This window comes from Hylobates moloch, unplaced genomic scaffold (assembly GCF_009828535.3).
Source record: "Hylobates moloch isolate HMO894 unplaced genomic scaffold, HMol_V3 SCAFFOLD_7, whole genome shotgun sequence".
NCBI lineage: Eukaryota > Metazoa > Chordata > Mammalia > Primates > Hylobatidae > Hylobates > Hylobates moloch.
In genome coordinates, this window is record NW_026652282.1 from 43,610,937 (window position 1) to 43,621,875 (window position 10,939).

Below are 10,939 nucleotides of genomic sequence, written 5' to 3' on the forward strand. Positions count from 1 at the left end.
ATAGGAACACTGAAACTAGCAGCCCCAGACTCAAGGTGAAGTGCGTGCACCTCTCTTCCGTCTCCCTTTTGCTCCTCCTCCCTCTGCATTGACTCCATCTCTTGCTCCTCTGCATCCGTCTTACCTTCTCAATCTCGTTCTCTCTCTGCTCCTGTTTTTCTTTTTTCCCTGTTATCTCTGTCTTGTGTCTTTATCAATGTGTCTTTCTCCTTCTCACTTGTTTGTTTGGACGGACCAGGCTGAAGTGCAGTGGCGCGATCTCGGCTCACTATAACCTCCGCCTTCCGGGTTCAAGCAATTCTCCTGCCTCAACCATGCAAGTAGCTGGGATTACAGGCACCCATCACCGCACTTGGCTAATTTTTGTATTTTTAGTAGAGATGGGGTTTCTTTTTTTTCTCGATCTCCTGACCTCGTGATCCGCCCGCCTCGGCCTCCCAAAGTGCTGGGATTACAAGCGTGAGCCACCGCGCCCGGCCAGAGATGGGGTTTCACCATGTTGGCCAGGCTGGTCTCAAACTCCTGACCTCAAATGACCCGCCCACTTCGGCCTCCACAAGTTCTGGGATTACAGGCATAAACCACTGCACCTGGCCCCTCCTTCTCACTTTTTTTTTTCAAGACAGGGTCTCGTTCAGTCTCCCAGGCTGGAGTGCAGTTATCTGCAACCTCTGTCTCCCAGGTTCAAGCAATTCTCCTGTCTCAGCCTCCCGAGTATCTGGGACTACAGGCATGTGCCACCATGCCCAGCTAATTTTTGTATTTTTAGTAGAGACGGGGGTTTCACCTTGTTGGTCAGGCTGGTCTCGAACTCCTGACCTCAGGTGATCCACCCACCTCGGCCTCCCAAAGTGCTGGGATTACAGGCATGAGCCACCACGCCTGGCCTCTTGGTATCTTTTTCTGCATCTCTATCTCTCCGTAAACTCTGGCTTCTCTTTCTATGTCTTTCTCCCTATTCTTCTCTTTCTGTCCCTTTGATTCCCCCATGTCTGTCTCTTTCTCCCTGATCTGTCAGGGTCTGTCCCTGAGGAAGTGAGTAAAGTGATCCCACACCTGTCAGGGCTGGACCCCCTTGCTTTTCTCTGAACCCACCCACCTCCTTAACCCCTCTCGCCCACTATTTCCCTTCTCCTCATGCAGACAGGTGGGTGGCAAACTCAAGGGCCACCGGGGTCACACTGTGAAAGCACCAGCCAGGGAGACCGCAGCAGAAAAATGAGGATGCGGAGCTGAGAAATCAAGACAGATAGAGGCAGAGACTAAGGGTTTAGGCAGGGAGGAAGCAGGAAGAAACAGGAGGAGGAACCTGAGACAGAGCCGCTGAAGTCCTTGCTGGAAGCAGATGGGATTAAATGAGAGAGGAGACTGGGAGAGTGCCAGAGAGAGACACCAAGAGGATGCAGGTGAGGTATCTGTCCCCTGAGGCCCCGCAGCTAGAGTGTGGGTGGGCGGCAGCCGGAGGAGGCCTGGCCTGAAGCCAGCTCACAGCTCACCCGCTCCTCACTATGTCTCCTGTGTTTGCCTGTATCTGACGTGGTATTCCCCTCTACCTGCCTGCGTTTCTGACCCTCACGCAGCTTCTTCTATTTCTTAGCGTCTCTCTCCTCTTTGTCTCTGTCTCTTTTCATTGATCTCTTTCCACCTCTCTGTCGGTCTCTACCTCCCTACGTGCATGTCTGTTTCTATTTCTCTCTCTCTCTTCATCTCTCCATACCCCGTCTTCCCTTGGTCTCGGTAGTCTCTTCTCGTCGAAACAACCGAGGGTCTCACCCCGTATTCCCTTCTTTTAGGAACAGAGGCTGCCGGCCCCCGGCCTAGGTCAGTCAGAGGGCGGGGCCTCAGGGCTCGCCCCAGCCGCGCCCCAGCTCGCGAGCCGCGGAAGACCCAGGGCGCCCCAGCCCCACCTCGGGGCCTGGTGAGCCCGGGTGATGCCGTTGACGCCAGGCCTCCACGGAGTCCCCCCTCCCCCGGCACCGTCCCCAGCCGCCCTACGACTCTCACGCGAGGCCCCTAGCCTCGGTTTCCCAGCTCGCTCCCTCGCTTCTAAACATGGTGCTGGTCCCGCCCCACTCCAGGTGACTCCGGGCCCCCAGCCCCGCCCCAGCCAGCGGCCGGAGGAGGCCCCGAACGTCGCCGCAAGCGGTCAGGCCACCTGGGCCGAGGGCGCGCTGAAGGACCGCTCCTAGGCCCCGCGGGTGGGTGCGGCCGCCCCCAGCCTGGAGACTGCGCAGCGGGCCCCTAGCGCAGGAGAGGGGCAGGGCCTGGCGGTGGGTCCAGAGGCTGTCGAGGGCGGGAGCCTGCGGGTCTCGGGGAGCATGGAGGGGCGCAGCCTCAGAGGAGCAGGGTGGTTGTAGGCAGGTGGGGCCCGCCGCGGCCTCAGGGGACGGTGCTGAGCGAAACGACCAGGGCGGAGCCGAAGACCCCGGGAGCGTGGAGCCTCCAACACTCTCGGAAGGGAAGGGCCTCCAGGAACTACTCTCCAGGGGCGGCGCTAGATCCACGCAGGTGAAGGCCTGCAGGGGGCAGGGCCGGCACAAAGATCCAGAAGGGGCGGAACTAAAGGAGGCATTGGCCGGGGCGGGACTAAAGGAGGTATTGGCCCCAGGACACAAGGAGCACCCTGGGTCTGACTGGCGCTCCGGTCTCAAAGATGCATGCCTGATGCTGCCGCCGCGGTACTTGTGGAGATGCGGGTTCGAGGCCGAAGGCCGGGCCCCGCGCTGCCCTCCCTGGTCCCTCAGTGGCGTGGCTGCGCCCTGCCCCGCACTGGGTCGCTCAAACAGGTGTCACAGCTGTCACCGCTGAGGACTCTTTACATTCCCACAGACCAGTTTTGTAAGGGACTGGCTTGCAAGAAAGGGACGGTCTTCATGTCTCTCGAGGTCATTCGCCACTGGAGCGGTTTGTGCAGAGGAAACCCTGAACTCCTCAGGAAGCTTTTGAGCCTCCCCGTGGCTTCTGCACCCCAGTGTAGGCAATGTTTGCCCCACCCATGTAGAGGTTTTCGCAGAAGTCACAGCTTGGGGGCGGGGGCATGTCCGCCCAGAAAAATCTCCTAGCTTCCCCCATCCCAAAATGAAAACTCATTTCTGGTTATTTTGTGGTTACCCTTTAAAAACACGTGACCTGGCCGGGCGCAGTGGCTCACGCCTGTAATCCCAGCACTTTGGGAGGCCAAGGCGGGCAGATCACCTGAGGTCAGGAGTTCGAGACCAGCCTGGCCAACATGGTAAAACCCCGTCTTTACTGAAAATACAAAAATTGGCCGAGCGTGGTGGCTCACGCCTGTAATCCTAGCACTTTGAGAGGCCGAGGTGGGCGGATCACTTGAGGTCAGGAGTTCGAAACCAGCCTGGCTAACATGGTGAAACCTCGTCTCTACTAAAAATACAAAGTTAGCTGGGTGTGGTGGTGGACACCTGTAATCCCAACTACTCAGGAGGATGAAGCAGGAGATCGCTTGAACCCGGCAAGTGGAGGTTGCAGTGAACAGAGATCACATCACTGCACTCCAGCCTGGGCGACAGAGCAAGACTCCCTCTCAAAACAACAAATAAAAACACTTGACCACACTAAGCAGAGAAGAACAGAAAAGCAGCTCTGTGACAGAAGGGGAGGCTGATCCAGGGCACCTTCTTTGAGGGAGCTAAGTCTCCTGGCCCCCTTCTTCCATCCCAGATCCACCCTGAGGCCACATGGAGGGAGGGGAAACACCTTCACAAATGCCATGCTGAGTGTCCAGAAAGAAGGGACTCCTGTGAGGCCACATTTCCCAGCCTTGGTGACGGGGGCTTGTGGAACAGGAGTCAGGGGTATTGGGGTGTGTGGGGGGGGATGGGGTCAGGGATGCAACATCCAGAACCACCCCCGCCCCCAGCAATCCTGGTGTTTATTCACTTCTTTCCCAAGCTTGTTCCTCTGACAGCTAGGACCCATCACTAGGCCCCAGACAACCTTATTCATGTCCCTAATTAACATCTTCATTCTCCCTTCCTGCTCATCCATCCCACAGACGTTTACTAGAGTCCACTTGCTGTGGGCCTCCAAGTCCTAGGGCTTCCGAGTCCCTGAAGCAGGCTCTGCCCCTTGTCCTAAGGAGGGGCCCCATAGGCAGTTCAAGGAGTCCACACATAGGCATTTCAAAACGGGCTTTAAATACTCATCAGGGTGCCACACAAAGGAGCTGGGGTGAGAACTTCGTACATGTGTGTGTGGGGCTGGGGTGCCCTGAGAGAGAAAAAGGGGACCCATCTGTCAGGGCAGCTGGGGTGCCCCACCCCCACCCTGGGACTAGGGAGCAGAGTAGAAGCCCTCTCTGGAGGGTCCCAGGGCTAACTGGGAGCCAGCCCTCCCTTCGAGGTAGATCATCGGGGAGGGAACCGAGAAGTAGCTCCCATGGTGGCAGTGGCTTCCTCAGTGGTACTGCTGGTAGCTGGGGTAGCCTGGGGCCGGGGTGCCATCCTTAGGGGGCAGCTGGCTGGGGTCCTCCAGGAATGGGGGCGCTGGAGAAGGGAGACTTGGGTAAGGATGAGTGGAAGAGGCCAGGTGGAGCATTTCCCACTCCCCCGACCACCAGTTACTCACCATTTCGGAACTGCTGGGCCGTGTAGCGAGTGAGGAGGATGCCAACGCCCTCAATGAGGGCCAACAGGATGCCCCCCATCATCGCTGAGCCCACCATGGCCAGTGGGCCACCTGGGGGAGTTGGAGGCAGAGAAACAGAGGTGAGGGCAGGCAGAACAGGGTGGAAGGGGCTTGGGCCAGGGCCAGGGGTCACTCACTGCGGGCAGCCAGCACAGCCCCGGTCAATGCTCCACTGGTGATAGAGTTCCAGGGATCCTCCTTGCCCCGAAGCCGCACCAGGCCACAGTCGATTGTGGAGAACAGGCCACCCCACACTGCGAAGCTACCTGTAGTGGAACTGAGGCCTAATTAGTTCCTGGGAAATCCTGAGAATTCACATCTCAGGGGACTTCCAAGGCCTGAATGCTTTGGCCAAGAACAGGGAGAAAAACCCAGACACAAAGGCAGATAGCAAACCCACACAGAGTATTTCCTATCTGTCCCCATCCTGTGGTAGCTCCCACTTCAAGCCGTCTATAATCACCATCAACATTCCCTTCACCTTTATGGGGAGCTGACAAATGTTTACAAGCAGGTTTATCTTCATATGGCTTTTAACAGAGCAACTTTGAGCTTCATAATCACCACACAGAGTTGGAATTCTGATTTGGGTTTCAGTGAGAAGGAAATAGGTTAGGAAACCCAGTTAATATGATAGTTAAAATGTTTACTGAGGGCTTACTGTGTGCCAGGACCTGTTCGCGGTACTGTGTTATTTGACTTCTGCAATTTTAAATTAGTTAATGTTATTAAAGTGTTTAGCATAGCAACCAGCACTTAGTAGTATGTAAATTACATAAACTATAAAACTACTGATGAAGTGGTTACTGTTATCACCACCCCCACGGTACAAGTGAGATTCAGAGAGGTTAAGCCACTAGCCCAGGGTCACACAGCAGGGAACAGTCAGGACCTAGATTTAAACTCCAGAACCCACTTTCTTCCCCTCCATATTCAATTGTTGGGAAACATCATCCCGCTGGAAAGTCTCCGGCAGGTGCTAGAATCTGAACCCCCAACTTGCAGCCTAGACCCAAAGAATCAACCACTCCCACATTTGCCAAAACATCTCCTATATCTATCTCCCCAAGCCCCTCACCTCCAATCTGGGGGGCTCGGATCCTCACAGCGTTGGCACTACCTCTCAACCGGTGCCGAATTCCCTGGGGAAAGGAAAGAAGGGCGTTAGGGCAGGGCTGAAGCCACTGGCAGACAGGTTTCCAACTTTTAAGAGAGGGAAGAAGATGGGGGACCTGTTAGAGGTATCAGCGGTAGAGATGTGGAAAGTGGCCAAGAACTAGTAGCCTAGTGCTAATTCATTCATACGTTTGTTCGTTCATTCATTCAGTGAATGATTAACAAGTACCTACTATATGTGCCAAGCACCATGCCATATGCAGGGATACAGCCATGAACAAGGTAGACCTGCTCCCTGCCCTCTCAGAGCTCACATTAATGGTGGGAGACACAGATCTTGAGCAAGGGCAGATAAACAAGGGAGCTTCAGACAGCAATCTGCACTGTAGAGGAAATGCCATGAAGAAATATGACTGGGGCTGAGGGGTCAGGAAAGGCCTCTTGAAGGAGGGGTGATCTGTGCTGAGACCTTGATGATGACAAACTTGGGCAAAGATCCAGGGAGGAGAGTTCCAGGAGTCTAGGGGAGGGACGGGGCTACATACATAAATTGCAGAGACCTTGGCTAATAGATGGCATTTAAAGTCATGGCATTTGCGATCTTCTGGGAGGGGAGGTGGTCAGAGAAAAAGAATTATGTTAAAAGAATTCTCTCAACTTTAAGGCAGTCTTCCCTTTGCCAATTAAATTCCTGTCATTTTCCTCTATCCAGGTTTCTGAGCCAGAATCTGCCTCTAGGTAAAATGTGTCTGGTCCTGGCGCAGTGGCTCACACCTGTAATCCCAGCACTTTGGGAGGCTGAGGTGGGTGGATCACTTGAGTACAGGAATTAGAGATCAGCCTAAGCAACACGTTGAAACCCCGTCTCTACAGATAAATAAATAAATAAAAAGCTGGGCGTGGTGGCGCAGTCCTGTGGTCCCAGCTACTTGGGAGGCTGAGGTGGGAGGATCACTTGAGCCTGGGAGGTGGAAGCTGTAGTGACCCATGATCAGGACACTGCACGCCAGCCTAGGCAACAGGGCAAGATGCTGTCTAAAACAAACAAACAAACAAACAAACAAACCTGGCCAGGCACAGTGGCACACGCCTATAATCCCAGCACCTTGGGAGGCCGAGGTAGGTGGATCACCTGAGGTCCAGAGTTCGGGACCAGCCTGGCCAACATAGTGAAACCCCATTTCTACTAAAAGTACAAAAATTCGCCAGGTCTGGTGGCACATGCCTGTAGTCCCAGCTACTTGGGAGGCTGAGACAGGAGAATTGCCTGAACCCAGGAGGCAGAGGTTACAGTGAGCCGAGATCGTGCCACTGCACTCTAGCCTGGGCAACAGAGCAAGACTCTGTCTCAAAAAAAAAAAAAAAAATCTGTCTGGCTTTGCACATACATTTAAAATTTGGTGATGACTCTTTGAATGACACAGCAGTTCCACAGAGGAGCTCCAGTTGGGTGGGGTGGAGGGTGGAAGACAGAGGCCAGGTTTGCAATCCCTACAAAATCCCAGATACAGGAGCCAGGCTCGGCACATAGTAGGTGACTGGGCACCAGAATGAATAAGTGCACGTGACTGGCAGCTCCAAGCAGTTTTCAGAGCAGCCTCCCTTGTAGGCAAGACAGCTGACCCCACACCAACCCAGGGAAGGCCTGGACTCACAACAGGGGCATTGCGGAAACCCTTGATGGCCTGGAAGACTCCGCCACCGATGACACCCATAGTGAAGGCTCCACCGCAATCATCCACAATTCGCCATGGGCTGCAAGCAGGAAGGGAAGGACGGGGTTAATGTAAGCCCTCCCCCAGGTCCTGTCACAGGAACTCTTTTCTAACTGGGAGAAACCAAGTCACCAGAATGGGAAGTTCCTAAGTAGGAACAAACACTTCAGATAATAAGGAGCTAGTTCTGTCACGCTTTTTCCACACACACCCCCATTAAAGCGAGAAATGGGGCAAAGGGGGAGAAATATTAGTCTTCGCCCTGTCTACCAACCAAGGAATCAGCCAACTGTTTTACTGTGATCAAAGATTAAATGAATTGGCACACGCAGAGTTGACGTTTCAATAAGCGACATAGGCGTGTTAACTAGCCAAGACAGACTGTCAGCAAAGCAGGACCGCGTCGCACCCCTTCTCCGACGGTGAGCCCGTCTAACCATGCCCCGCCCCTTTTCAATCCGGCACAACTGGGAAAAACCAAGAACGACCCCGGGAAGCATCCACCGTCCCCGCCAACCCTCAACAGGCTCATCCGTGCCCTGCCCCCACTGACAAAGGCGACCTGGGAAAAACCACCCGCGGCAACTCTGGGGATTTCCGGTCAACACCGTACCACCCCTAGCCGGGATGGATCGTCCAGCGTGTCTCTTTTCGTTAACAGGGACTAGGAGATTACGAAGTCAGGAGAAACATGGCGTGGTTCGGCCTTCGCCGCACCTTCTGAGGGCAGACGGTTGTGGCCCCTCATAACGGAGCCCGAGTGACAGGAACCGAGTCGGGGTAGCGGGAGATACGTTAAGAGTCCCCCGAATCTGGTACATGGCTCTGTACGGCCGATGCCTCCCCCGCCCGACCCCCACGGCTGGCCTTGGCGTCGCAGCAACAGTCCGGATGCCAGTGCCCATCGCCGTACCAAGGCTCCCGAGCGTACTCCTCCATGGCGCTGGCGTCTGGCCGCGCAGTCAGGCCACGCCCCCAGCGTAGACGCACAGCGGCGTCGGAGCCTTCCGCCTATTACCGGGCAGCGATTGGGTCGCTACGCCGCATGTCACGCCAAGGACGCACTGTCATTGGCCAATCGAGTTCTGCCATTTGTTCATTGCCTCCTGAGCGTAGTCCAGTTACTTTCAGGTTCGGGGAGTGGAGACCTCATTGAGAGAAGGTCTCATTCTGTGTTTTGGGAAGAGAGTTGTGTGGGCCCAGGTATCGTAGCGGCGACACGAGAGAGACGGCCGGTGTGACAGCCTTCCACTACCTGCACGAGTGTATTGGTAACGTTGGGGTGGGTGCACTCTTTTGGAGCTGGAGGAAGTGCTGCCCTCTGCTCCCCCATCCCAGCGCTTTGGTTTCTCCCACCCGGCAGTCTTTGGGGGACGCTGGATGAGCCCATTTCTGAAGTGCGGAGGGGCCGGGCTTCTTAGGCGGTGGGCGGAGCCTGGGCCTGGGCGAGGAACAGGGCCCTGGAGCACCTGGTTTCGGGACAGTAGGGTTGGTGGGAGTTGCGATGATATTGCCACCTACCTCTTACATCTTTTAGTGCGTATGTTCTGTCCACCCAGCTACTGGTTCATTTGAGTAGATGGGAGTCAGATGAGTACATGTTTACGGGAGGCGCTTGGTTACGGGATCCAGATATGAATCTTTTATCTGAGCTGCTTGTCAGTTTGTTCGTCTGTCCCTAGGTCTGTCCGCTATCAGCTATGCCGCTGCCCGTTGCGCTGCAGACCCGCTTGGCCAAGAGAGGCATCCTCAAACATCTGGAGCCTGGTGAGACGGCTAAAAGCAGATGGACCTAACACGTGCCAGCCTCGACAGGCACTTTTGTTGTTGATACTGACGCTTGATACCTAGCACGGGCCAACTGTGCACCAAGCAATGGGGTGGCAGGCATTTTTCGTTGTTAATGATATGGATTCCTGACATCCATCCCTACCGCGTGTCAAATGGAGGGGGTTGGGGGAATAGATATTTCATTCTTTTTTTTTTTTTTTTTATTGAGGCAGAGTCTCATTGTGCACCCAGGCTGGAGTGCAGTGGTGCGATCTCGGCTCACTAAAACCTCCGCCTTCCGGGTTCAAGCGATTCTCCTGCCTTAGCCTCCCGAGTAGTTGGGACTACAGGCACGCCCCGCCCCACCACACCTGGCGATTTTTTTTTTTTTTTTTTTTTTTTTTTTGAGACAGAATCTCGCTCTGTCGCCCAGGCTGGAGTGCAGTGGCGTGATCTCGTCTCACTGCAACCTCCGCCTCCCGGGTTCAAGCGATTTTCCTGCCTCAGCCTCCCAAGTAGCTGGGATTACAGGCACGTGCCACCACACCCGGCTGATTTTTGTATTTTTAGTAGAGACGAGTTTCACCATGTTGGCTAGGCTGGCCTCTAACTCCTGACCTCAGGCCATCCACACCCCCCCCCCCCGCCGCTCGGCTTTCCAAAGGGTTGGGATTACAGGCATAAGCCACTGTGCCCGCTATTCCCAGCACTTTCGGAGGCTGAGGCGGGTAGATTGGTTGAGTTTAGGGATTTAGAGATTAGCCTGAGCAATGTGGCGAAACCCCGTCTCTACAAAAAAATACAAAAATTAGCCGTGTGTTGTGGTGCATGCCTGTAGTCCCAGCTACTTGGGAGGCTGAGGTGAGAGGATCGCTTGAGCCTGGGATGTCGAGGGTGCAGTGAGCCGAGATTGTGCCACTGCGCTCCAGCCTGGCCGACACACGGAGACCCTGTCTCAAAAAAATCCAAAAAAGAACAGAAAATAATACTGACCACTTAATGCCTATTTGGGGCCTACTGTATGCCAGGTTAAATCCATGGATTACTCTATGGGGGTGATGACATAGTATCTAATAGGAAGTACTGCTAACCTCTACTGCTGTCTCCTGTGTGCCAAGTGTAGTTGCAGTGAGGATCTATCATTTAGGCCTACTGTGCTCTGGCTGCAAATCACACCTTATTGTCAGTAATACTAAAAACTGGCATCTATTTGGGGCTATAGTGTGCCAGGCACTGGAAAATGCATCTTCTCCTCATTGATAACTGACATCTATTACAAGCCTACTGTGTGCAAGGTATAGACCTTGTGGTTAATAAAATTGGCAATGATCCCAGGCCGGGCAGGGTGGCTCACGCCTGTAATCTCAGCGCTTTGGGAGGCGGAGGTGGGCGGATCACGAGGTCAGGAGATGGAGACCATCCTGGCTAAGAGGGTGAAACCCCATCTCTAATAAAAATACAAAAAAATTAGCTGGGCGTGGTGCCAGGTGCCTGTAGTCCCAGCTACTCGGGAGGCTGAGGCAGGAGAATGGTGTGAACCCGGAAGGCAGAGCTTGCAGTGAGCCGAGATCACGCCACTGCACTCCAGCCTGGGCGACACAGCGAGACTCCGTCTCAAAAAAATAAAATAAAATAAAATTGACAATGATCATTGATTTACTTTTTTTTTTTTTTTTTTTTTTTTTTTTTTT

General features: G+C 54.4%; 2 protein-coding genes across 10 annotated transcripts in view; one reads left to right on the forward strand and one right to left on the reverse strand.

Annotated features, from left to right (window-relative positions):
- The first annotated feature begins 1,320 nt into the window (after positions 1 to 1,320).
- The window catches only part of PQBP1 (polyglutamine binding protein 1), a 12,535-nt gene continuing 2,916 nt past the window's right edge, over positions 1,321 to 10,939 (forward strand). The window contains exons 1-2 of one of the 7 annotated variants that reach the window (XM_032756892.2): positions 1,321 to 1,406; positions 9,161 to 9,245. In XM_032756892.2, the coding sequence (XP_032612783.1) occupies positions 1,356 to 1,406; positions 9,161 to 9,245 (136 nt within the window). In that variant the 5' untranslated portion in view covers positions 1,321 to 1,355. Of the gene's footprint in view, positions 1,407 to 8,580; positions 8,761 to 8,795; positions 9,019 to 9,160; positions 9,246 to 10,939 lie in introns of those variants that run through there. The other 6 variants (XM_032756894.2, XM_032756893.2, XM_032756890.2 and 3 more) reach the window with 6 other exon arrangements.
- On the reverse strand, positions 4,137 to 8,490 carry TIMM17B (translocase of inner mitochondrial membrane 17B). Of its 3 annotated transcripts, XM_032756899.2 has the most exons (7): positions 8,392 to 8,446; positions 7,419 to 7,518; positions 5,997 to 6,146; positions 5,726 to 5,789; positions 4,785 to 4,913; positions 4,588 to 4,698; positions 4,137 to 4,505 (listed from the first exon to the last, which is right to left on the reverse strand). In XM_032756899.2, exons 1-7 carry the CDS (start codon positions 8,415 to 8,417, stop codon positions 4,417 to 4,419), a joined length of 669 nt encoding a protein of 222 aa, XP_032612790.1. In that variant the 5' UTR covers positions 8,418 to 8,446; the 3' UTR covers positions 4,137 to 4,416. The 3 variants fall into 3 exon arrangements, with proteins under 3 accessions (XP_032612790.1, XP_032612789.1, XP_032612788.1); XM_032756898.2 differs by lacking the exon at positions 5,997 to 6,146 and having other exon boundaries at positions 8,392 to 8,490; XM_032756897.2 differs by lacking the exons at positions 5,997 to 6,146; positions 8,392 to 8,446 and adding an exon at positions 8,196 to 8,385.